General features: G+C 38.7%; 1 protein-coding gene across 1 annotated transcript in view; it reads right to left on the bottom strand.

Moving 5' to 3' along the window:
• Positions 1-996: 996 nt before the first annotated feature.
• EFHB (EF-hand domain family member B) overlaps positions 997-27801 on the bottom strand; it is a 46523-nt gene continuing 19718 nt past the window's right edge. The window contains exons 5-13 of the mRNA XM_008532892.2: positions 27148-27258; positions 23990-24119; positions 19434-19517; positions 18796-18863; positions 14871-15025; positions 8460-8667; positions 5669-5881; positions 3699-3880; positions 997-1338 (exon numbers count right to left, since the gene is read on the bottom strand). Coding sequence (XP_008531114.2) covers positions 1165-1338; positions 3699-3880; positions 5669-5881; positions 8460-8667; positions 14871-15025; positions 18796-18863; positions 19434-19517; positions 23990-24119; positions 27148-27258 — 1325 coding nt within the window. The 3' untranslated portion in view covers positions 997-1164. The remainder of the gene's footprint in view (positions 1339-3698; positions 3881-5668; positions 5882-8459; positions 8668-14870; positions 15026-18795; positions 18864-19433; positions 19518-23989; positions 24120-27147; positions 27259-27801) is intronic.

The following is a 27801-nucleotide window of genomic DNA, read 5'->3' as shown; positions in this document are numbered from 1 at the left end:
ACCAGGTTCCAACACACCACTGCATAATTCTTTGTACTACTTTTGCAAATCTTCTGTAAGTGTGAAATTATTTGAAAATAAAAAGTTAAAATCTTTAACATAAATTATCTATATAAGAAATGTATCATAAAATTATTTTTTCTAGAGACTGGGTAAAGCAATTTTTTAAATCTTAGTCTCTCTCTTTTTTTTTTAAGTAATGGTAGACTACATGGTATACTACAGTATAACCACAATATGTAAATTAAACAGAAATTTTTATACTAACAGACAACAAACAAACAACAAAAGGTCAAGGTCTATCACCAAGAAATACTGATAGAATGCACATTATTGATCTTTCCATTAATCAAGTTATATTACTGATAAAGCTTCAGTCGTGGATTCAACCGACACCGGTACTCTTTTGATACAGAAAGAGCACACTGTATTGGAAACACTCACCCGCACCGTCCCTATCAGATCCAGGCCAGGCCATCACATTTGTTTATCCAAGAGCCAAGGGCTGAGGGAGGGAATGACTCAGCACAATTTGCTACTAATAACTCTCTAAAGTTACATCTAACGGTGGGTCAGCTTTGTCCTCTTCAGATACTTCAAGGACAATATGCTTTTCTGGTCAGAGAAAGATATTAAAAACTAATGGCCATTATGTCATTGTTGGAACTCAAGTGTTTGCTCTCTAAATTCTGCTCCTTGTGATTAAATTTGTCTTCTTTAGACGCTATTAGAAACTAAAAGTCCACTAAGGCTGACTCGTGTCATAGTGACACCTAAAGAGAAAAAAAACAAAATGTCAAAAGCAAAATTTTCTGAACCTGGCATCACAAACCAGACTTTGAATTTCAGACAACCAACTAAAATGGGTAGAATTCTTAGGCATACTACTAAACATCACAAACTTCTAATGTCATTCTGAACTATGTCTTTGATGAGGTTAAAGGTTAACTCCAAGTGTTTGTCAAGTTCTTTGATGCTTTCTAGAAAACAATAAAATTTTAAAATCCAAAATCTAATTTATTAGCAACACATACAGGTATATGAGTCCCACCACAGTGACTGCTGAATTGTAACAGAATATTTAAAACCAGAATGGACTGAACATTTTTCAGATGAACATAGTTTTAACAATTCTTTTGTTTAAATGAATGAACTCTCAAAATATCACATGGTTGTTTTACACTTGATCCGGTCTGCGTGCTGTAGCTCATCTAGAACATTTCTGATGTTCTCGACACAGACTTCTCCTCTGTGATGTTTTTTTGATGCAAGATTCCAAACATGCTCAAATTCTTCATCGGAAAGTTTGACACCAATGTTACATAAAATCTCTGCAATCTAGAAAACAACATTGGCACTCAGACCAAGATTGATATGCTTGTAAATTTGTATTTTAAAAATATCTTTATAACATCTAAGACTACAGATATTTATCCTAAAAACAGTCTGTGTAGAGGGAGGGAGGATGTTTGCATGTGCGTATGTGCTCATTGCATATAACGGAGCAAATACCACAATTCCAGTGTTTTCAGTCCAGGAATAATTTTGCTAATATGAATATGAAGGTGTTCACCTATATTAGCCAATACATAATATTCCTTCCAACTCTAAGTGTTTCTGGTTCTTTTAAAGAGAGGTAGCAAAATTCAAGTAGAAAGAGTAAAAGAGCTAAAGATAGAAGACCTGCTGGACTTGTGTTCCTTCTCAGTTACTTCGTGGTCACTATGACCTTATGGATGTCATGTAAACCCCCTGAATATTAGTTTCTCCTCTCTAAAATATGAACATTTATAAAATGTCTCTACTTGGCCTCGTAAACTTTAACTAGAGTTGTGGGCGTGCAAATGCCAGAGAGATGGCGCAAGCACAAGCAACTAAGCAGACTAAAATCTGAGTACACTGAAACCCAGAAAACGGTGTTATTAACAATCTCTCTGAAATGATAATTATTAAAAGAGATGAAGAGGGAAAATACGCTTCTTATGTCCCAGGGAAAATATAAGAAAGGAAAGACAAGAACTAGTAATGGGAAGAAATGTTAGAATGAGTAGAGGGAAGAAAAAATGTGGGGGGGGAAATGAAACTAAATTTAAAAGAGGAAAAACATTTACTATGAAGCATACAGAGAGAAAGCCAAGAGGGAAATGGAAAGAAAGGGTAGACAGTGAATAGAAAAGCCAAAGAAATAGAATAGTTGCAGAATACAATTAATAGATACCCTAGAAATGGCGGGCTCTTGCGGGAAATTAACAGTATAATCAAGTAAACTTGAAATTCAGAAGAGCTGTGCTGCCAGCAGCCGCAGCTGTACAGAAAAACACCTCAATGCCCCCAGGCATAGCTGCTATTTTTCCCCCACCCAGTGGCAGGTCAAGAATGTCCCCAAAGAGTGAACTCATGAAGGGATCCAAGTCAGTCTTGGGCGTCCCAGGCCTCCTCTTCTGCTTCCTTCCCACTCCTCAGGAGGCATTCCTCCCCTAGTTCAGCATGCCATGGTAGTGTATTGATTAGCTAACACTTTTACAGAAACCCATCTATTCTCAACTTAACACTATCACTCCAACCAGGCCTTTGGGTACTTACTTTTAATCTAGAATTGTGAGATAAAGGATGACTTCCTAGTTAAAAGAATTTTAGGCATCATGAAACAAGGAGAGTTTTGTTTCTTTTGGCAACACTGAGCTTGTATTTCATAGGCCCTTTGGAGCAACTGAGGGAAGTGAAAACACAGTCTGGAAACGTCTCTTCTCTGATGTCCTGGGGAGGATCCTGGGTTCCTTCTTGGGGACAAGCCAGCAGGCATTATCCTCTGAGTTTCTCCCTTCCTTTCTCCTCTACCTCAGCAGGAATGAATCATTAGAATGAATCTGTTATTAATTAAGTTGGTATTCAGTAAGTTTTCAAGCCATCGACCCTTCATCTGAAGTCCCAGAAGGCATCATATATCGATTCACATCATTTCTAGTTCTGGATATGAAAGTTCGGAAGCACTTGCTCCCTAGATCACACCCTGCTTTCCACGAGTAGAGAGGGAGACAGGCTGGTCTGACCAAGCACTGCTATTAATCCTTGGCCCTCAGAACCCCAGTGGCTATTCTAACCTAGCAGGTTGCTTCTGCTTTATAACCCACCTAGGAAGAAAATCACCTGGGATGTGAGGACCATATTTTCTGAGTCAAAAATAAAACAAGAACATAGCTGACATATGGTTTGGCAACAGGACAGAACAGTTTAAATCAGTGCTTGTTGCAGATACCCTGAGACATGTGACAGCAGTACATAAGGAAGGTGGCAGAGTGGCCCTCCTCATACTTACTCTTTGGTTTTGGAGACCCAAGACCATAAGGATACTTACACAAGGATCTTTTCTGCTTTTTCTCAACTAATAATAGTGTTGAATGTCTTAGGAAAACATTTTTCTTTCTATACATAGGTCATAGTGACTACATGACATGAATGTAATGCTTCCTATCATAAAGTAAATTCTACTTCAAGACTTGTACCAAAATGTTACAACCAAATTGAACAATAGAGGACTCTCAAGAATCCTCTATTTGGGGACCCTGATGACTTCTGTAATATAAAAGCTCAAGTTTTAAAAAGTCTGAAATAGTAGCTGTTGATAAATAAGCATTTTCATCTTTGCGTGTTTATAAAGTTGACATTTCTTTCAACCCTTTTGAAATAATATGCTGTACCTCTTTTTTTGATCTGGTCTTGAAGAAGTCTCTTTCAAACACTCCTTTCTGGGCAAAGATGCTAGGATGTAGTAGAGAATAGGCATTGCCCTCTTCGCCATAATTAGTTCTATCACTGACGCGACGAATTCGGGGGGCAGGAAGATCAGATCGAATGGTTGGAACACCATAGATGGGATAACCTGTGAGGCCATCAATGAGGAAAGAAAACAGACATTCTAAAACTGAGCTGTACAGTACAGTAGCCACCAGCCGCATGTGCCTATTGAGCACTTGAAATGTGCCTACTCTGAACTGAGATGTACTGTAAGTATAAAATACATACTGAATTTCAAAGATTGAGTGCCATAAAAAGAAGGTGAATATTTAATTAATCATTGGTTATTTGTTGAAATGATAATATTTTGGAGATATATATTATATCTAAAATATAAATATTATTAAAATTAATTTCACCTCTTTCTTTTTCATAATGTGGCTACTAAAAATTTAAAAATACATATAACTCCAATTATATTTCTATTGGACACACTATTCTAAGGGAGTAGCAAGATCTCATTATACCAGAATGTCTATAAAATCCAGTTAAGAAAAACATGGAAATCCTTAATCATGTCCTTAGTCCAAGAAAATTATCTTGACCAACATAAAATAGACTTTCTAAATAACCAATATTCGTCATGCTCGATATTGAGAAATGGGTTGTTATGGACTGAACTGTATCCTCCCAAATAAGGTGAACTTATTTGGAATTAAGATCATTGCAGATGTAATTAGTTAAGATGAGATCATACTGGAGTAGAGTGGGCCCCCAGTATGACTGGAGTCCTTATAAAAAGGGAACATTTGAATATAGACACTCACACAGGAGAACACCATGTGAAGATAAAGGCAGAGATCGGGGTGATGCAGCAGAAGTCAAACAGCCCCAAAGATTGCCAGGAAACCACTAGAAGCTAGGAGAGGGGCTTGGAATAGATTCTCCCTCACGGCTCTCAGAAGGAACCAACCCAGCCAACACCTTGATCTCAGACGTTCAGCCTCCAGAACTGTGAGACGATAATTTTCTGTTGTTTAAGCCCCCCAGTTTGTGGTACTTGTTGTGGCAGCCTTAGCAAAGTAATAGATGGTGGACAAAGATATAAAGAATTGTTTGTAAGAGCTCTTCAAACATTCGAAGGCAAGTCTGTTTGTAGCTAAGAATCCTCTGGTTTAAAAGTCCCCTAACACTTGGAGAAGTCTGAATTACTACAATGTATAATATTCAGTGTGCTTAACTATGATGGTTTCAATTTCATTAATACAGAGAGAATCATTTTACTTGGGTCATTACAAACAATAGTTCAGTTCAGCCTACATATCCTGCGACCTGTTGGGTGTTTATAACACAGAATTGAATAGAAGGTCGTAGGTTTTCAGAAACTTAGTCTAATGGAGATAAAGGCTGGGGACAATGCAAGGACAGACAAAGGACACTTCGCTTCTACATTTGCTGATCCTTTTAAAACTCAACAGTTCTCCTGGCCTTAGCCCCATCTTCCTAGAAACCTCCGTGCCATGAGATCCAAGTGGAGGAAGAAATGAATACGCAGGCTGAAGCGCAAAAGAAGAAAGATGAGACAGAGATCCAAGTAAACCGGTAGCTTGTGCACCCATGGAAGCCACAGGAGCAGAAATAAGGAAAGCCAGTGTCCAGAGACACTGGCACAAATTGTTGGACTGCGTGCCCTCTGTCTAGAACTTGTCTCAATGGATCTAGAACATTCATCATCACATGATCACCGTCACCACCTTTAAGAGATCCACCTTGCTCATACCAAAACAGGCCCTTTTGGTCCTTTGCCATGGACCTATGACATTCTGGACTGGCTCTGTTTTCAGTTGTGGCTGAATATATCATGTGTACAATAAATCATCTCTTCTGTTGACTTAACTGAAAACAACAACAACAAATAACATGACATACTCACAAGTAGAAGGAACGGCTCCTACAACTGCACAGATCTCAGAAGAAGTTGTCTTATAGTGATTAGAAACTTTATCACTTGGCCTCAGAAGTGTCCGGAGAGTGTTTTCTGAGCTCCCTGGTTCTTTTAAGACAGTATCTTCAGGCTTTATCAGGAGAGTTGGTTCAGATTCATCAACATTAGCTTCAGCAGGGTTTGCACAATCAGGTTTTCTATCTTTAAGGAAAGAGGGAAATGGGGGGGGGGGGGAAGTACAGGAAGAAATTACTACTTGGTGCTTGCTGCTCTGCAACAAACTTGGTTTTCCATTTAGTCTCTTCTTGCTAGTGGGAAGTGAGACTGGCTGGTGTAAACGCTCCACTGATGCCAGCACCCCACTGTGGAAAAGCAAGTTCAGGCCAGTGTCAAATACCAGGAAATTTGAACGTGGTCTAATGTTTCTTTTTACGACTCCACTCACTTTAGAATAAAGCTTTTAAATCTGAAAGACCAACTGCAAACTTAGAACCTATTATTTTTCTTCCCTCTTTTTTTAAACTAGAGCTTTTTTTCATATTTAACTGGAACTACAGGTTTACCAGAGTCGTTCCTAGCACTGTGCCCTAGCCAGAGACAGGAGAAGACATATTTGGAGTTGTAAATTCCGCACAGACCTGATCACAGGAGGAGCCTCGCGTATTGCAACATTTGAAGAGGCAATGAAAACTCACTGTGAGATCAGGAACCCATTATACAAATGTCTCCCTTCAAATCACTATATAAAAGAAAACGCCGAGGTAGAACTGAAATTGGAAGACTTTATCCTCTTTTGCAGATTTGCTTTGCTGAGGCAATTCTGAAATTGAGCCATTTTTTTCACAGAGCTGGTAATTCCACAGCTAGAGGGCGCTGTGGTCTTTTAACCTCCAGAAGAACGCAAGGTCTGGAAAGCCCAAGCAAGGGTGGCAAAGGCAAATGGTGCCCCAGCATCGGAAAGGGGTGGGAACTGCGGAAACCGGAAAGACCCGCCTCTCTAAAGTCTGCACCCTCTATTCGGCTCTTGCGAATCGTTGCCATGAAAGTGTTCAGGCCCAGTATTTCAGATTCTCTAATCCCCTCCGCACCCACCAAAAAAGCGGAAATCTGTCGAAAGAATGAAAACCAGTTCCTCAGAAAACTGAAAGACACCGTCTTAGAGTACTTACCCCACTTTCCTCCAAAAGTCAACAGTAAGATAGAATCTGATGTAAGAAAATTCCTGGTAAAACAATCCTCAACCCCTTCTGATCTGCTGGCCACTATCTTAGAGGAAGAAAAACCTCGAGAACACTGAAAAGGGCTGATGAAGTCAGGAGCCCAAAACCAGGAACCATATGAGGAATTATCTGGTTTGAAACCAGGCTTCTGCTTCCCCTACTTCATGAGTTGTGCCAAGAAGAAAAAACATTCCCTCTCCATTTCTGAAAGGATTGAGGTAGAGTTGTCTTCTATAAAAAGCTTCTTTAGGTATAGAAGATTCTCCTGCTTTCCTAGTAGATAGATAGAAAGGCCATCCCACAAACTTCTAAGGGCTCGTATCATCAATAAAGTCCAAAATTTGGTTATGGCCTTGCAGAACGGCATGACCCAGGAATAAAAGAGAAAACAGTAGTATCTTCACTTTTTAGAAGAGAGATATTCGAAGAGGAAATAAAAATGTAAATAACCTTTCTAAAAAGTTAATCCTTTCCAATAATCAAGATCTGAAAATTAAAGCAAACGATGTATCATTATGTGCCAACTAAATTACAAGAATGTTTGAAATAACACTCAATGGTAGCAAGGTTGGAATAAAATCTTCTCACAGCCTTGGCTGATAAAGTTGCAAATTGGTACAATCATTTAGAAAAGGAAAATGAAAATATATAGAGTTACTTCTGGGATGATAATAACATTCATAAGAAATGAGATATAATTAGAAACAGGAAGCTTTTTGAGAGATGATAATCATTATAATGTTACCCATATTACTTTAAAAATATCTGGAAATAACCTAAATTTCAAAAAGTGAGGAAATGGTTTAGTAATTCATAATACATCACCATAAGGGAACTGAAAATGAAATTTACAGAAACCATAAAAGTATCTCTTCATTCCATAGAAAGTGGAAAGCTACATTTTAAAACGCCAAATAAAAATGGGACACTCGTGATTTGAGCTACATTTAAAATATGTGCCAATGCACACACATAGGTATGGATGTGCATCTGTCTATATGTGGTTAGTGAGGCAGGAGGAGAATATGTGAACACGAAAGTATTTGAATAAAGGTAAAGATTATGGTTTTCCTTTTCTTACAAAATTTAAAAGATCAAATTTTCCTATGTCAAATTCTATCTGAATATTGACTTTCCTGGGGGAGGGGAGCTAACTACTCTAAGACAATGGTTTTCAAGAACTTTCTGAGGAACTGTCTTTCATATTTTGGGCTTCTCTGTGAATTGTTTTTTTATTTTTTTCCTTTTGAATGAGTAATACGTGGTTCCAAATTCAAAAGATACAAAAAGATAGATTAAAAAGTGAGTGTTGCTGCCACCCTGTCCCTCAGCTGCCCAGTTCCCCAGCCCCCCCCCCGCCCCCGCGGAAATAATAAATGTTATCAAATTCTTTCTTATCCTTCCACAGATATTCTATGCAAAAACAAACAAATAAATAAATATGTATATATGCATATTTTTAAATATATAATATTAAAGTTGACAAGAGTTGAGCTCCTAGAAAAATGAAAATATAAAAGTCCATTTAAGACTTAAGCAAACCTTCGAAATGTAAATACCTTTAATAATAACCCTCTTTTCATATTCTTTAAGAGGCACTTTATCTTTCCAGTTAAGAAAATTTGCAAATTCTAGGTAGTTAATCAGTCCATCATTATCCACATCACAGTAGTCAAATAGCTGGTCCAGGAGCTTCTCATCTAAGTGCAAGTTGACCTCTTCACAAGCTTCCCGAAGCTCGGCTTTATCTATCACCCCATCTCCCTTCTGTTAGACACAAAGCAAAACAAGATGAAGTGAGCATTGCCTTTAAGAGCAAAGTATGCAACATCTATTATTTTATTTAAGAAAAAAGAGCTCTATCACATAAACTCAAATAATTTGTCTCAATTTTCACATAAGAGAAATCATATATTAAGCGAGATTGGTCCTCATTGCATTGACGTGATACATGCACAGTAATTTGAACCCTGGTTGGAGTGGGTATGGCTTAGAATCTTTGTTCATTCTATTTTAATATGTTTTCTTTAAATCATGCTGCTTACACTGTGGTAGAGCAGGTATAACCATGGTTTGTGCTGTGCTTCACATCTCATTTGATCAATGTGGTGTACTCTTGACGGCTCTCTACAATTTTTCATACTTTCAAAGTTTCTAACCCCTGTGGTGTTCCACTTGGACAGTAAATAGTCCTCCACTCCATTGCCTGGTAATGAGAAGAAACCGGGGAGGTAGTTGCTGGCCAAGTGCAGGGAGGTGGATTCAAAGACTGTTGCCTGCTTCCTGCTGACACCCCTAGGGGCAAGAGGGACATGCCACCACCCAGCATTCAGCCCCCACTGTAACAATCAGCACTAAGATTCATCCTGATAGGGGGAGGAGGGCAAGTTTCCACCCCCTTTCAGACAATAGTTAAAGACAGGACTGCCTACGCTGAGTGTGCAAGGAGGGAAATTTATGAAGGCTCTGAGCGGAACTGGCTGGTTCACTTGGGAGATGAGGGAGTGGAGCACACAATTCTCGTTAATGAAGAATGGCAAGAGCTGGGACATCTTACTGCTCAGCCCCTCCTGCAGTCTATCAAGCCAATCTGAAATCCATTCAGGGATGACAGTGAAAGAGGATTTTTGCAGTGTGTCCTAGCTGCTACAAGGGAGCTTTGGCCATCTCAGATTTCTCTGAGACAGACAAACTCCCAAGGGAAACTACAAATGACTAATTGACTAGTATTTAGCTCTTATGACCAGGATTGGATTTACAATGCCGATGAAGGTAATCCTCTGGAGAACGAGAAACTGACCCAATGAATTCTAGACAAATTCCTGCAGTCAGACCCTGAAAAATATCCCTACCCTTATGTAAAACAGAATGAGAATTTAAAACAGATTATCTTGACAAGAGAGCTACAAACGCCCTGGATTAAAGTAGACTCCTTTATAAAAGTCTCTGCCGCAAGCCCAAATCAACCAAAAATGCAAACCCCTCAGCCCTAGATGAAAAGCTATGTGGGATGTGGCTGTTGAATCAAGAGGTCTCTGAAACTGAAATAGATAGTGTCAATAACGACGACTTTGCTGCCCCAAATAGGGCTTTGTGTGGACTGCAAACACAAATTGGTGATTTGTTTCATCAAGCTGCATGCCAGCACCATACCCCTCAAAACTCAAAGGAAATGTTTCTTACTGCCCAGGTACCAAGCTACTCTCTCCTTCTGTACCCTTGATCTCTCCCTTCCTCAGACCCCTGCCTCAGCTGCTCTAAGGAGAAAGATGACTAGATGCAGGACCAAGGTCTCCCAGTCCCCAAGGAGGATCAAAAGGCACATGCATCTGCTCAAGTATGCTGTGGAGCTTCAGGGGTGCAGAGATTCCAACTTTCATGGCTTCTTTGGATATGGGTGCCAAAGTCATCATCCTACTCAATCTGTAGGGGGAGAAAAGATCCGGACTCAGCTAGCGGGATTTGGGCAGGGTTTGTCTGAAGTGGAGAAGGAAGGCTAACAACATAGTATTTCTGTGGCTTCCACTGCTGAATATAGAATTGGTATTGATACTTTACATGCCCGTATTGTGAATGTTCGTTAAGTGCCAGAGGCCACTTACTCTCAAGAAGAGCCACATGTAGAGAATTGCTGGTACCTTTGGGGCCCCTCAATCCTAATGACCCCTTTGAGCTACAAATCTCCATGACCAATGATTTTGACACTTAAAGCCTCTGGAAAAGAGAGGCAACCTCCACTTGGAGATGCCCCTTGGGGTTTAGGATTCATTGCCTCCTAACCCGGTACCAAGTGGATACCTTTTGAAAAGTAGCTAGTAGCCACTTCCTGAGCTCTTTATGAAACTGAATGTTTGACCCTTGGAGGCCTTGTGACTCTCCAGTCTGATAGTCATTTTGAGGTGAGCCAACTTGGATTCAATGACTAACAAGGTGGAAAGGGCCCAGCAAGCTTCAATGTGAAATAGGTATATTCAAGAAGGCAGCCAGCCTGGCCCCAGTAACATCTCAGCTTTACATAAAAAACTTTTGGGAAAAACTTTATTTACCTCTTTGCCACCTAAAGCAAAGCCACTGGTTCAACTGGACCCTCAATTCACAGAGGCTTCCCTAAGTGCCTGGGCCTGGTTCACTAACCTGAAACCCAGTGGTCTTCACTGGGCTGCAGTGACTTTCAACCTCAATGAGAGCTATGAAGGACCAAAAATGGACTTCGTCACTCTACTCAGTGAGCGGAACTCAAGGCTATTCTCATGGCTCCAACCAATACTCCCCTTGATGAACCTGTTATATTTTTACTGACTTTTGTACTGTTGCCAATGAACTCCCCATTTGGTTTGCCACTTGGAATGCTACAGACTGGAGGATTAAAGCCACCACTTTTTGAGTCTGGAAACTATGGAAACAAATCACGGCTGCTGATTGAACCACCTGGGTAAATCATATAGATGCCCATGATGAGGGTCCATTCTCTGATAAGAATGACTGGAATCAAGCTTCTGACTAAGGCTGAACCATCCAGATTGCCACCATTGCTGCCTGGATCCATCTTTGTGCCAGACATGGCAACACACCCACCATTCCAGACAGGGCACAAAATAAAGCACTCTACATTTCTGATGCAGAGGCTACCACCTCATGCCAAACTTGTGACTCCTGCCAAAAGTTGACTCATTTATCTCATGGTGAGAGAAGACATATCACAAACAAGGAATTGCCCCCGTGCTCCTGGCAGATTGACTGCATCTAACCTTTGTCCCCTTGCAGAGTTATTGGTGGGGCCTCACCACTATTGACACATTTTCAAGTTATGGAATTGCTATTCCAGACCAATCAACCAGCTCCAGTCACAACAGTATAGCCCAAGAAATTAATCTGGGTCGTGTGTTTTGCTTTTTTGGACCATTTTCAGTCTAACCATGGAGTGCCTTCTAGCTCAAAAACTACTCAACAATGAACTGGCAGTCAAGGTTGTCAAGGAAGCTTTCCTACTCCCAACCATCCACAGCCATCTGGTATTCCTGAGCTCTGTCTCCCTTCCTACCGGCTCCTGTTCACACATCTGAGTAGAGCAGTTTTGTCGCTGAATGTGGCTGTCCCCAAAAAAGGAGTCATCCCATCTCAGCAGCTTTCTGGATAATAATTAGAATAAAAGGAGTGGGAATTATATAGACCTATTTTGAAAATTTGGGACTCTGCTATGACCAATCCTGGACATGACATGTCTTTTTTTTTCCCCTTCGAGATTTTAAGTTCCCTTAATAGAAAGTCTACACATTATCCAGAATAATGTTTGATGTATTGTGAGTGTTCAATAAATAGCAGAATTAATCCTTTAAGCCGAGAAGATTCATTTAGGAAATCACACTTTATTTGTTCTGTTTTGTTTTGTTTTTCCATTAAATTAAATCTGGGCATTCAACAGTGTAAGATTTGAACAATCAAAAATTATCCTACAGCTGTACTTAGGAAGACCCACATCTTATTACCCTCTCAGAAAAAAGCTCCTCAAGGACACTGAGCGCTACATCGTGCACATTAAAAGTTAACTATTTAAAAGGTATATCAGCATTAAATAATTGTCAGTAATGTTCTCCCTGGTTAATTTAATTTTGTCATAAAGAATGTGCCTGGTGGTTCACTAAGATAATCAACAGCTATTAAGATGATCATCTTGCCTATAATTACATTTAAGATGAAAAATTTTTAAAAAGCAGAGCACTACGCATTGCGATAAGTTCTCTTATTCATGTCACTACGACATAAATTTCCCCCAATATCATCTTTGTAAGATACTTGGATGTGAGCAAAGTTTAAAATGTACTTGTTTTAGCTTACATATTTTAATTCTGAAGAATCATTTTTAAATTACCTGTAAATAGTAATCAGTCTCTATTAAAAACCAGAGAAAAAGTTGAATACTTACATTTTCTTTAAACACAACTTTGTGAGAAATGTAGTTGATGACTGATTGGTGCTTGTCCCCACATAATTAGTACAAACTTAAATGAGATATTTAACCCACTTTTTATTCATCAGTATGACACAGGCACACAAGCCCCTAACCTATAAACAAATAAAATGAATGGGCTCAAAATGAATTAGGCAATGAGTGATCAAGATTTTTTTAAGATAACAAGTGTGAAATGTAACTTTTCCAAAACTGTACTCAACACTGGAAGGGAGATAGAAATATTATCTTTTCCTTTGGAGATAAACCAAAATTATTCTGCTCCTTTTATTCTTCTCATGTCAAGATTACGATACACTGCATCATCACAGATTCATGAGCTTTTATTTGTTTATATTAGACTCATTCTAAAATGGTATTGAGGCTGCCTAGAAAAATAAGGACAATTAAACAGAGCCCAAAAAGTGAAGAAACCAGAGCAAAGAGAAAACAAAGATGGAATAAAACAAGATGAAACTTGGAATAACAAGAGCACACAAAATGTATTCTGTAAGATCATGTTCACAAACTAGATGTGTTTCATGGAATTAGCTCTGAGCTTCCTGGCAGCCAAGTCAAAAAGGTATGCATAATCAGTACAAAGTTCATTCTGTTCATGAGGTAAAAACAAACCAGATACTTAGATGAAGCACAGTTATTTCCTTTACGGATACTGGGTTTCCTTATAAAGAGGATGCATATGACAAAAATAAATAACAGCCTCATGGGCATACTAACAAAAATATGCCATTTCACAAGCAATTGGTATAACAGTGCTCCTTAGTGTAAGCTAAAGGCAGTGCACCTTGGTAAAAGCAACCTTGTGATGGCCTAAAATGATGAGGGGTAATTATGCAGCCACAAATTGATCTGTAGGAAGAAGGACCTGGCCACCCACTTCCAAAAAAACTGGCCATGAAAACCCTATGAATAGCAGTAGAGCATTGTCTGATGAAGCGCTAGAAGTGAGAGGATGGGGGCCAGCCTGGTGGCGCAGCGGCTAAGTTTGCATATTCCACTTCGGCAGCCCAGGGTTCACTGGTTCAGATCCCAGGTACAGACCTATCACTGTTTGTCAGGCCATGCTGCAGCAGGCCTCCCACATATAAAGTAGAGGAAGATGGCCATGGGTGTTAGCTCAGGGCCGGTCTTCCTCAGCAAAAAGAAGAGGATTGGTGGCAGAAGTTAGCTTAGGGCTAATCTTCCTCAAAAAAAAAAAAAGTGAGAGGATGGTGCAAAAAGACTGGGCAGGGTTCCGACTGCTGTACGCTGGGTCACTGGAGTTGGAATTGACTCGACGTCACTAACAACAAAGACTGATCTGACTATATCAAAGGATAAAATTTAGAGTAGCTTGAAAACTGAATGATCTTCCTCTCTCAAAACTGAAACTGTACCCTGCTCCCCCAGGGGAGAGATGTTCTAAGCTTGACTTGGACCTAGACTGACAGTACCATGTGTCCATATTCAGGTTCAAGTATAGATCGTCTATACTCCAGGAGTCTTTCCAGGAATCCACAGCGCTGTCCCTCCCCTTGCTCCCAGCACACCACAGTTTAAGCATCTACAACAGTGGGTCTCGGACTTGAATCTGCATCAGAATCACCTGAAGGGCTTATTAAAACACAATTGCTAAGCCGCAACCCCAAGTTGCTAATTCAGTAGGTCTGGGGCGGGCCTTAGAATGTGCATTTCTACACGTTGCCAAGTGATGCTGATGATGGCAAAAGAACCACACTGTGACAACCACTGATCTGCCCCAGGGGTCGGCAAACTTTTTCTATTAAGGGCCAAGAAGTAAATATTTCAGGTTTGCAGGCCATTCAATCTCTGATGCACCACTCTGCAATTGTAGTGCAAAACACAGCCACAGACAATACTTAAAACAAATGGGCATGTAAAACTATTTACAAAAACCAGTGGTGGACCAGATTTGACCCACAGGCCATCGTCTGCTGACCCCTGGTCTACCTCAACCTGCCGGGATCCGTAAGCCCACAGAAAGCTCTGCTCTAGTACTGGCCTTGTCATAATGCCTGAAGGCTGCCAGCAAAGTGTCAAAGTTTTGGTAGTTAACTTTCTTCAAGTGATGCCGAACTGCTGCAACCATGCTTCGCTGTCTATCCTTGCCTCGAAGGTATTCACCCGGAAGTCTGTTATAGATGAGATCATCCGCTCCTATTGAAGAGGGGGGAAGAAAGTCTTTTATCTGAATTTAAAGTCTGTCAATATTATTCCCCTCCTAAAAAAGAGAGACAGAGAGAGATCGAGCAACTTCTGTGAATGGAAAAAACCTCACACCTAACTCCAACGCTATTATACAGCATGACAGAAAATCCTTGTGCATAAAAAAGTACATAAAGTAATTGTTAAAATTAATATTTCTGGGGCCAGCCCAGTGCCATTGTGGTTAGGTTCGCATGCTCCACTTTGGCGCCTGGGGTTCGCAGGTTTGGATCCCAGATGCAGACCTACACACGGCTCTCAGACCATGCTGTAGTGGCATCCCACATATAAAATGGAGGCTGATTGGCACAGATCAGGGCTTTAGCTTGGGGTGAGTCTTCCTCAAACAAAAAGAGGAAGATTGGCAACAGACTTAGCTCAAGGCTAATCTTCCTCACCAAAAGAAAAAAAAATTAGTATTTCTGTTTTATGTGACTTTCTTTGCTTAATGAAAAAAATCTGAACAAAGGAATTTTGTAGGGAAATCCAGCCCCACTCAACTGTCAAATCCTTTCCTAAGACAGTGGAGCCCTTGCTAAGAGGCAGACATTTGTCTACAATGCTGAGGATCTTAAAGCTGGGGTTGATTCCACGTGGGGGACCCTCTGTGTGCCTCAGAGCTAACTAAACCTCTGGGAGCCCTTGTAAAAATTGGACTGAAACTCCCTACTCCCTCCTAATATGAGTTTCCAGTCTTCCTTGGTCTGCATGTCAAGTTCTCATTTCTCAGCCCTGTTTGCCCCTACACCACCACGAGCACAGGTGACCTGACCCCATCCACAGCTCCATCAACTGAGTCCTGACCCACAACCCCCTCCATTATCTGGAAGTAATGAACTCTCCAGTCCACCTGCTACATCCGCCTAGACCTGGCCCTCTCTTTCATTTATCCTTCATGACTTAAAGGAACTTCCCTGAATTATGACACAAAGAAAGTGCACACACATACGTTGCCTGTAAACCCCACTCTTTGCCATTCCCTTTTGGGAACCATTGTTTGGATGTTAATGGTGACAGGAATCAGGCTAGAGTTGACCACGTTGCTTCAGATGTGATGGCTTGGTGGATGTCACCAGAAAAAACCTTCTGCCTCTGTTCATTTTCACCTGGCCTATACCCCTTCCCCTCCTGCTTTCTTGGGGCAGGGTCATGCTGGCAGTTGGCTGTGATATCCTGGATGGATTAATTTAAATTACAACATAGGTTGCAGTTCAAGGCAACTGATATTTACACCTAGCCTGTATAAGGTCCTCCACTAGACTCTGTCAAGGGTCTCTTTTAATACATACTCATATCACCTGTAAGTTTCTTACTTATTATAAAATCAGGAGCTAATCTCACACACTCTGATAAAAACTTTGTTTCTAATGGTAAACCCTGCACATGAGTGAGAAGCCCACAACTATTGCTGGTTCCAGGAACTGGGCAAGTACTTAGACCAAGGTCCCCTGAAATGGGGTCAGCTGCTGTCAAACCAGCCTAAAATGAGCAAAACACAAGGCTCTGTGAGAGGAAATCAAGACGGTTAGGGGCGATTTTTCACAAGTAAGCATGGCCTCCTTTCCTCCTCCACATTCCTTCCCTGAGGGAAACCCTTTGGGTGGCTGTTCTGTATAACGGAGGTCCTCCCTCTTCCACAAAATGGCTCTCGTTGAGTTTTTTATCTTCAGAGGTCTTCCCTCTCCATTAACATCCAAAAATAACCATTTGAATGTTGTTTTTCCGATTCCACCTGGCTTCCCCACCGCAGGTGTAACTGCCTAGTGAGTGTGACGTATGCTGATACCTTCTTCTGCCTGGCCCTGAAAGAATATTTACAAACCTCGTGTCAAATCACTCGTAATTACTCGAGAGCTCTAAAGAGCTGTAATCAGGAAGACAAGCTCTGGCCCTCTGAAAGAGACCCATGACCTAGCTACCACACCATGACCGTGAGAAAAGCTAAGTGAGCTCCTAAGTTGTACTCTGCCTGCAACCAATTCCCACAATGCACCACTGTCCACTTGCCCTGGATTTGCCTTCAGACTGCCTCCACCCTTGTGCATTCTGGAGCTGAGCACAGCCCTTGCACCCTTCCTGGAGGCATATTAAGATAAGCAGTAACTCTGGGCCCCAGAGAGGAGGCATTTTTTTGTGCAGCTGCCTTCATTTCCCTAAGTAAGGGTAAGGGAGAAATCCAGGCCCAGTAAAGAAACTGATGTCCCTGGAAGCAGGCATAACCTGAAGCTTTCCACAGAATAGATGCTACTAGTAACTCCAATAATAGTCCCAAAGGTGAGAACTTAGAGTTAATCTGTGTCCATCCATGAACTCCAGAAAAAGTCCAGAGAGGACTTACACTCTCCTTTCACAGTTACACTATGCACCACCCAGGCTGGTACCGATACTTACATATTTTTTAAATTATTGATGTCAGTGTTCTTCCTTTTCATTTTATAACACTATCTTATCATTCAATTTATAAGAATAATGTCGATCAACTATTAGGAAATTTGTCAACGTTGTCAAATTGTCAAAATGATAAACTATGTGTTGGATCCATCAATTCATGCAATAAATTTTGGTGAAAAATGTCCTGTGTGCTAGACCCCAAGGATCCAACAGACAGTAAGGCAGAGCACCCACCAGCACGAAGCCAGCCCTCAAGTAGGCAGAGTTTACCATGCTGACCTACTTGTTTTTCAGGCTAATTGATGGGTTTCCTAAATCATCCCTTTCCCCCTTCTACAGGTATGAAGGGCCTTTAAGATGAACAGGCATCCATTAAGATAACAGTTCACATAAAAACAGAGCCAACATATAATCTTCTAATGTGGCGATTTCTGATGCTCCAAAACACTGTTGCATAAGCTCAATAAATATTTATTTTATTTGTCAGTGAGTAGACTTCAGCTAAAACATTTTCAGTAGTTAAGTTTCACACTTAAACTTTAGTGTGTATAAGATCCTAAGGAATCACAATATCTGGGCATGGGTCCCAGGAACCTGTGTCTTTAACAAACTCCCTGGGTGATTGTAATGCCGGTAGACTAGAGACTATATTTTGAAAACCACTGATATACAACCCAATCCCAATAAACTTTAGCATAGCTTTCCCTTTGGATGGCTGCTGTTTAGATCGCTTAGAAATAAAGATGAAATCCTGGTAAGATTTTTCTGCCACTTCATGGACTGATGGATTGATTGATTGGGTGGTGGGAAGAGAGTGGTTCTTAATGACACGATTGTAGAGTACAGCTTTCTCAGACTTGAACGTGCCTCCAGTTCATCTGGGAATATTGTTAAAATGTGGTTTCTGATTCAGCAGGTCTAGGGTGAAGCCCAAGATTCAGTACTTCCAGGAAGCCAGCAGGGCATGTCAACACTGCCAGTCTGCACACCACAGTTTGAGTAACAAGGGCCTAGGACAATATTCAAATTCATTAAAAAGCTGCCTCACTTCACTTTTGCTTGTTTAATACAGGCCATATTTATTTTCTAAACAAAATTCCGAGCTTTAATTACACTTAAGGTATTCATTACAAAGGCTTTAAACTGTACCTATTTCAAACATAATATGAGAAATTTTTTCTCTCTTGTGCTACAAATTGTTCTCATTAATGTTAATATAATATTAAGCCTTTAAAATTAGAAGCCTGGAGAGGAGATAGTGAACTTAACTGCATAACTTTGTGGGGATTTTGTTTCTGTTTGTTTTTTAAGAAGAAAGTTTGTATATTTACCATACTCCTCAGGACGGAGACAAGCTCCAAATGTGTGGTCTGGGGGAACATTCATAGTTTCTGCAATGCTATCAAAGAAAACAAATCCTTTAGTTAAAATACCCACCACACAGCATCCCTGGAATTTCAAATATGTTTGCCATATGTTTTTAATAGCCTATATTTTCTCCTAAAACCAAACTATGAAGATCAAACAGAAGTTCTCCAACAGATCTTTTGTCTAATCTTCCACTTGCATTAACAGTGGTTGAATGTTTTCACTGGCTTTCAGTAGCCCAGATTTAAAAAGAAAAAACAGAACATATTCAAAGCAGAATTATGGAAGTATATATAGAGAAAGACAGAGAAGAGAGAGAAAAATCTAACAGAATAAGTTAAATTTTGGATATCCCAGAAATAAAGCTTTACACAAAATTCTCCCTCCCTCTTCTCCAAATGCCCTCTCCTTCTTGGAGAACTTAGCACTTTCCTGGAATCCTAAGATCTATAGAAGCTAATAGAATTTCCTGATTAACACAAAAGGACGTTTCTTATTTAAGAGAGAGAATTTAACAGAATACAAACCAACATTGACCAGAAGAGTACTCTTTTAGTTAGACCCAAAGACACTATCAATTTGAAGTTAATCATTAACTTACGGATCTAAAACTCTTCCAAGTTTATGTTGAAACTTTTCTTTGAAATCATCAACTCTCTTGGATACAATCTTAGCTCCTCTTTTCCTAAAAAATTAGAAAATTGTCAGGTATCTATATTACCTAAAGTGTTCTTGGCTGCCAAATATACTTATGGTGAGGAAAACTATAGGGTCATTCGGGCCATCAAAAAATAAATCCCAGGGGCCAGCTCCGTGGTCGAGTGGTTAAGTTCGCGGGCTCTGCTGCGGGGGCCCAGGCTTTCGCTGTTTCAGATCCTGGGCGCGGACATGGCACCACTCATCAGGCCACGTTGAGGTGGCGTCCCACATGCCACAACCAGAAGGACCTGCAACTAAGATATACAACTATGTACTGGGGGAATTTGGGGAGATATAGCAGGAAAAAAAAAAAGATTGGCCACAGTTCTTAGCTCAGGTGCCAATCTTTAAAAAATAAATAAACAAATAAGTCCAGTTTCAAAGAAATTCTACACTAAAAAGAAAGCTTTATGTGTTCATTCTTCTATCATTTATATTCTACTATAAAGGTAAGTTTATAATAGAATACAAAATTTTGATTAAAGTTTAAGAGAAACAGGTGCAAAATTTTTTTCAGTAAACAAAATCAAAGTGTTAATATCACTATTATGTGTAACTCCTAAAATTGATAAAAGAAAATTAAGCATCTAATAAATAAATAACCAAAGGATATAAACAGATAATTCACATCTAGTAAGCAAATATATGGAGAAATTACAACACTCTCTAGTAATAAAAGAAATGTAAAATAAAAGAGAACAACAAAGTGCCACTTTTAACATAGCACATAAGCAAATATACACAGAGAGAGAGACACAATATCCAACACTGGCAAAAAGTATAGCAAAACACTTGTGGATTGCTAGTGCAAATTGTTATAATCGTTTTGGAAATAATTTGGTAATACTACTTAAAAAGCATAAAAACGTTCATTCCCTTTTATCTACATCTGGGAACCAATCATAAGGAGATAATCCACATAATTAAAAATGTGGAAAAGTTATATTTATAAAAATGTTTGTTGCCTCATTGACTATAATGGAAAAAAGAATCTAAATGCTCAATCATGGAGGGTGATTTAATTATGTCACATTAACAAGAATACACTCTGCCTGCATTTTAAATGTTGGCTATTAAGAAAACACAGCAATATAAAGTTATTTTATGTTAAGTGAAAAATCAGGATATAAAATGGGATTGCACTCTGCTTAAAGCTATGTAAAAATCTAAACAGGAAGCCACACTAGAAAGAAATGCATTAAAAAGATAAGAATGGTTGATTTAAGGTGACAGGATTATGAGCGATTTTATTTTGCCAATTTTCTGTAATATAATTTCATTACTTCTATCATTATGATTAAATGAATAAGATTCCTTTTGAGAACTGTAAAATTACAATACTACTGTTTAATAACATTAAAATTAATAAATTTTCTATTGTTTTGCTAAGACTAAAAACAATGAACATTAAATTCTTAAACTCCATTTGCTTTTAAAACTATTTCCTGTACTATAGAAATATTGAGCTGAGTAAATTTCTGGAGAAGAGTGACACTCTGTGGAGAAACAATAGATGAAATAGAAAGTAATTCATCTCTTACTTCTTCATTACTTCCATTAGTTCAAAAAGGAAAAAAATAGAATAATATGAGTAAAGTCAGAATAAATCAGTGGCAGTTTAAGGGCCATAATTTGAACAAAGAAAATTGACAATCTGAAAAACAGCTCCAAGGAACATAATTAGGAATATGCAGGGATGATAAGGGTAAGGATTATAAATTATGGAGCCTACTCTTTTCAGTCTAAAAGTGCCTGGATTATGTTTCTGAGAGAATCAGGAAATACCTGTAAGTAGCCATGTATATCAGAATGTAGATTACTGCAATGTCATTACGCGACCTAAGGCATTCACTAACCAACTCAGAATAAAGTTTTTTGTGTACCAGTGAATTTTTTTATTCAGACACAGACACACACACATGCATATATGCACACGTGCGCGTGCAAAGCAACCAAGAATCAGTTGGTTTGAACTGATTCTTCAAACAAAACGTTATAAACAGAATATAGATAGAGGTAGTTTTACACAGGAAATATACCCCTTAAAAGTTAAGAGTAAACCAAACTTATGCTAAAATAGTGCATATAACTTTGAGATGCCTTAAAATGTGAAAAACTTGCTTAACTCCAAGTTTATAACAGAAACCACCCTAAAGAATGAAGGGGTGAGTTCTTTTTAAAATCCGACAAACCAAAGGAAGAAAGAATCCTCTATTGTTTCAGCAAAAATTTTCCAATTAAGTTTCGAAATAGGAAAAGTACCATGATTGGTTCATAAAAGATGTCCTTGAGGATGGAGACAAGTGGAGGGACATGTACCCCTGCATATTGCCTGCTTTTATAAATTCAGTAGGGTTTTTTCAATTGAGATATAATTGACATATAACACTGTATTAGTTTTAGGTGTACTCAGTGTATGTTTCTATAACTATCTCAAATCATTGGTAAATATATCCTTGTTAACGACCCAAAGGCTCTGCTCTTAGGACGTTCTTAAATACCACATTGTTGTTAATGTTTTTATTTCATGGCTTTTATAAATTAACAGCATGTTTATACTTTTAAGCTTTCAAAAATGGATAAACCATATTTGTCATCTCCTTTTATCAATTTCCATATTTAATTATAAATATCTATAGTTCTTAAATATTTGAATCATTTCTTCATGTTGTCTTTTATGTAATACTTTAAAAATGACAAATGCATGAATATTTGTTGTATGAGCTCTTCTTCTATACCCTAAAGAAAACTGTCTCATGTGGGTTTACTATAATATTGTAAGAATTTCTTTTGTGTTTGTGTTTTACCATTACTGTTTTGAATAATTCAAGTATCAGAAACTCACATAAAAAGGAGTGGAAGTGGAATGGAAATCAGTATTTCAGGCCTGTAATCACAATCACAGAGTCAAGCACCTATAAATCTGGTATGGGGCTTAAGGGCGGCCTCCAGAGCCACACTGCCTGGGTTTCATCCCTATTCCTACTACTTCTTAGCTGCACGATTTTAGGCAAATGACTTAACTTCTCTGTACCTCAGTCTCTTCACCTGTAAAATGTAAAGAATAAAAATTACAGTATACCTACCTCATGGAATTGTTGGTAGAATTAAATTAATAATATATAAAGCACTTGGCACTTTGCCTCTACAGTTGGGAGCTGTTAACAGGGACCAAACAGGCAAATGAGTGAGGCGGGTTGGGTGTCTGTGGAGTGCAACTGTGTGCACGCTCGGGCCTATGGAAACTTGGAGGACCAGTGTCTCCATTAAAGAGGGCAGAGGGTAAAGCAAATCCACTCCCACCACTGATGTGTAGAAATGCAGGCCCGTTATATTAGTTTCCTGTGGTTACCACAAATTACCACAAACCGGCAGCTTAAAACAACAGAAATGTATTATCCCACAGTTCTGGAGGCTAGAGTCTGAAATCAAGGTATCAGCAAAGCCACATTCCTTCCAAAGGCTCTAGGGGAGAAACTATTCACTGCTTCTTCCAACATCTAGAGGCTGTTGGCATTCTTTGGCCTTCCTTGGCTTGAGACCGCATCACTCCAATCTCCTCCATCTTCATATCACCTTCTCCTCTGTGTCTTCTCCTCTTCTGTCTCAAATCTCCCTCTGCCTTTCCCTTATAAGGACACGTGTCTTTGAATTTAGGGCCCACTCTGTAATCCAGAATGATTTCTTCATCTCAAGATTCTTAATTACATTTACAAAGACCACTTTCCCACATAAGGTCACATTCATAAATTCTTGGAATTAGAACATGGACATATCTTTTGGGGGGGCCATCATTCAATCCACAACACCAGTATTTCCAATCTTCTGGTTTTATAAGCATAGTAGGAAATACGGATTTTTATGAGTAATTTCCCAGCATTTAAGTGTTGGTTTACATATGTAATATATAACAATATTGTTATAACATTATTGAAATGAAAAACTAAAGAATCTTATTTTAATTTTCTAGGTTAGTTGTCATATATAGAATGAAGATGTAAAAAGGTCACAGTTTGCAAGAGTTAAGCCAAGATGCTCAGGTGCCCAAACAACTATTAAACAAAGCTGAAAGATAAATGACAGGTCAATTATATGTGACATGATTGTCTTTGTAAAGATTTGAAAGCCCGTTATCTTGAAGAAACATACATAGGGTTGATCTCATAGATTTAAAACATGCATATATATCTTCAGATCTGCTTGTACATGAAGTAACTTTAGAATGATACACACACACACACACACACACACACACACACACACAGTATCATGGTTATCTCTGGGGGAACTAGACAGTTTGGAATACATATCACTGTATATCTTTTTCTATTAATTTTAAGTTTGAACCATGCCGATGCATTATCTCTTCAAAAAATAAATTTAATAAATAAACTTTTCTTTTAAGTCCATAGGCCATATATCTAACACTGGTTGCAGAACAGAATTAATCAAACTTACATTTGTAGTTCATGGAGCCAATATAAAGTTTTTGCCATGGCTCGTCCATCATTAGAATGTGATGTTGGAACCCCAAACAAGTTAAACCTATGGAAACTTGAAGGGTTATACTTTCGGTTCTTTGCTTCTCCTGTGGGAACAAAGGAAGACTTCTGACTTAAGCAACACAAATAACCTTATCTTGCAAGAAGCACATTATGTTCTCATTGACAATGAAAATGAGAGTGGGAAAAAGAATGAAATTGTAACAGTACGGGCATTGCACAGATTTGGCTACAGATGACAGAAGCATTCTCCCACCTGAGCTGGGAGCCTGGTGGGACAAGAGTGCCTCGCGTTAATACTTGGAAAGTACTTAGGGAAATGATGTAGGAGAAAAGACAGATATAAATGATGAAAAGTGTAGGCCCCATTAATTTTACAGAAATCCTGAAGCTCAAGGGAGGCACTGCAATGCTTTGGGAGCCCAGCAGTCATTTCCACTGTGCTCAGATTTGAGAGGTTGGTGTTTTGTACTTGCTCTCACTGAGATTTGGCGATATCAGCAGAACATTGCAACCCTTGCATTTCCTTATCATCACTTATCTCATATTAGAAACATTCAAAAGGTGATTGAGGACTGAGAACCCAACAGAGTGTCTTTATAAATAAGATCTAATACTGTACTTTTTTCAAGTCATGATGTGGTGCTAGTTTTCTATTTCTAGACAAGAAAGCAAGGCTAAAACTAGAGATCAGCTAAAAGGTTAAGAAATGATGGAGAAAAGATTTTCAGCCTCACTAGCAACCCAAATAATGTAAATAAAAACAATAATGTGAAATTGTAATTTGTCTCTCAGTTAAGTCAAAATAAAGAAGACTGGCAAAGTTCACTACTGGGGAGAATGAAGGAAAATGGAAATTCTCATACACTGCAGGTGTGAGGGCAAATTGGGGCAGCTATTCAAGTGACAGTTTGGCTCTAAGAGTGAATATTTCAAATGCTCATAAATCTAGGAATACATCCTAAGGAAATAGATCACATTGACAAAGATATATAAACAATATATTTCTGTAATACTGAAAAGTACAATACAGATGCTGATGTGAAAACACAACCAAGATATTTCATAAAATGGGAGAGAAAAGCAAATAAAAAAAGTTTATAGAGTAGGGAACAAAGCAGACACATGTACTTATACATGAGTGTGCAAAGAAAAACATCTACGAAAGTATCATCTGTGGAAGATTGGGAATTGTGGGAGATTTTCATTGTACTTTATATATTTCTTTGTGACTTGCATTTTATAAAAGAAATACCTATTACTTTAGCAATGATTAAATTAAGTATATTTAAAAGATGTAGATATATATTTATTGTTACTGAATAGCGTCCTTGATGTATTATTTTAAATAAAAAATTCTACATGTATATGGCAGATTCCCCAAAAGCATGGAGAGTATTCTGCCATTTAACTAAAGAGAGAGGGCTCAGTGGATGGAGGTGAGAAAGATGCTCAATATATCAACTGTAGTTATCTCTGGCTAATGCGATTTCAAGATTACATTTACTTTTTCTTCATTTTTTCATAATATTTAAATTCTTTACAATTATTATATATTTTTATAACAAAAAATAAAGCTACTTTAATTGAGAAAAAAATAAGGACAATATTAAAAAGATCAGATTCTATGACTTTCCAAGAAGCCAACGAAACTTCTGTACAAATCAGCAAATGAAGGTAATTTCAGTAATTCTATAGCCCATTAGAACTCTTGTAAACATAAAAAAAAACTACACTCATTTTCCTCCAATTAATAAATGCATGTAAGATATTTCATTATAGGTTGTATATATATATACATATATATATATTCATTGCTATAGTTCCTTTTTAAAACAATTAAAAGACATTGGATTAGATTGTGTGATAGGTGCTAAACTTTTCCAAAAAACGAATAAAATATTTTCCCAAGAAAGGGAAGGAAGACTAAAGGAAGGGAGGACCAGAGAGAGAAAAGGAAGAAAGGAAAGGAGAGAGCCAGAGAAGAAGAGAAGGTGGAAATAAGGAAAGAAGTCAAGGTTGTGAGAAAGAAGATGGTGACCGGTGACCAAGTGGGTGGAAGTAGTGGCAGTCAAATGAGAGGGTAGAGACAATCTCAGGACTGGGATCATGTTAGAAAGTGTATGGAACCAGCAGAGACTGGTCATGAAAGAAGAGAATGGCAGATTCCAGACAGTGGAGCAATGGGCATAGGAGACAAGCCCCAGCTGTGAGAAGAAGTCTAGGAGGAAGAGCATAGAGAGGGAGCATGGTGCGAGAGGGTGGTTGAGAAGAGAGAGTAAAGAAATAAAGAGGGAGTGGGGGAGAGAGGGGCCTTGCACTGCAGTGAAGGACAAGTCTTGCTTCTAGCTAATGAAGACTGAGTTCATGAGTCTGCACAATCCATTGGCTTTCTCAGGACACTTATGACAGGCTAATTTTCAATCCTTGATTGTATCAAGACACTACTGAGCATCGACTTGTCAACAATTAAGTTGTATTTTACAGCACCATAAACATCTAATGCCTTTTAGTTGTGCTATAGAATAATTCTAGTAATAGGCTACCATTAGACAAAATCACTTACTACTACTACTACTAACAATAGCTAATAGTTATTGAGCCTTTACTATGTACCAGGCACTATGCTAAGTATTTTGCAGGCACTCAGTTAATCCTCAGAATGTTATTATCCCCAGTGAAGAGATTAGATTAGATGACTATAGGATAAGTAAAATATCCAATGTACAAAAATTAGTAAATGGACGAGCTAGGATTTGAACCTGATCTATCTGACTCAAAAATTTGTGCATTTGACCATTACCCGACTAAATGAGCAGCCTTTTTTAAGCTTAAAACCACTAAAATGAGATAAGACTGTCTAACACAATCTTTCTTAGCTATTTCTTAATTTTTTCACTTTACTGATACATATATTTCTACACTTTACAAAATGTGTAATGGTATGTTTTCCCAGCTCTCAGGGTTTATGACCTTACGAATAGTAAGTTATTATCTATTGATCACCTATTATAGGCCAGGCATTTAACTTAATGCACATTATCTCCTCTATTCCTCTTCACAAATCTGAAAATCCTATATCCTCAGGCCAATTTTATACGGGAGGACACTTACCCACATAATAATCATTGTGAGAAACAATATACAGATCATGTCCTTCCTTTCCTTCTTTAAACACTTCTTCAAAGGGTTTTGGAGGATTCACCACGTCTCTAGCAGACAACTCTGAAGGAAGAATTAGTTAAATCAGTTTTAAGGTATTTTTCACCTATTTATAACATACTTAAATCACCTAAAACAAATGACAAATGCTGATTGCATAAGTTACGTGGGCACCCCAGAAGAACACAAAGCTGACATAAATGAAGATTTATCAAGAGAGAGGCTAGAGCCTAGGGACCACTGATCTAGGGACCCCTACTTGACTGGGCTCACTCCCAGAATTCTGAAGAATACCAGAACTCTGTATTGGTTAACGGTTCAGGTTGTCCTGAGCCGTATTCCAAGCCTGGTTAAAATCCTGATTCTGAGAATCTCAGGACAATTTTGATTTTAGCTTGCTCCAAACTTCCCAAAATGATCTAAGCAAATTTGAATCACAATCCGTTTCAGAAACCTGATGCCCTGTGGTGCCTTGGTGCAAATTTTCACAGCTGTAGACTGGAGCGCACATCCTGAGTCTGTTTTGATCTGAATATCCATCTTCAAAGCAGCCAAAGTGCAGGGAAATCACTGGAATCAGGAAGAAATTCTTCCAACTGGTCCCAA

The sequence above is a fragment of the Equus przewalskii genome, chromosome 15 (genome assembly GCF_037783145.1).
Source record: "Equus przewalskii isolate Varuska chromosome 15, EquPr2, whole genome shotgun sequence".
In the NCBI taxonomy this organism is placed as follows: domain Eukaryota; kingdom Metazoa; phylum Chordata; class Mammalia; order Perissodactyla; family Equidae; genus Equus; species Equus przewalskii.
The sequence above is the reverse complement of the archived record's forward strand: the minus strand, read 5'-3'. Positions and strand labels throughout refer to the sequence as shown.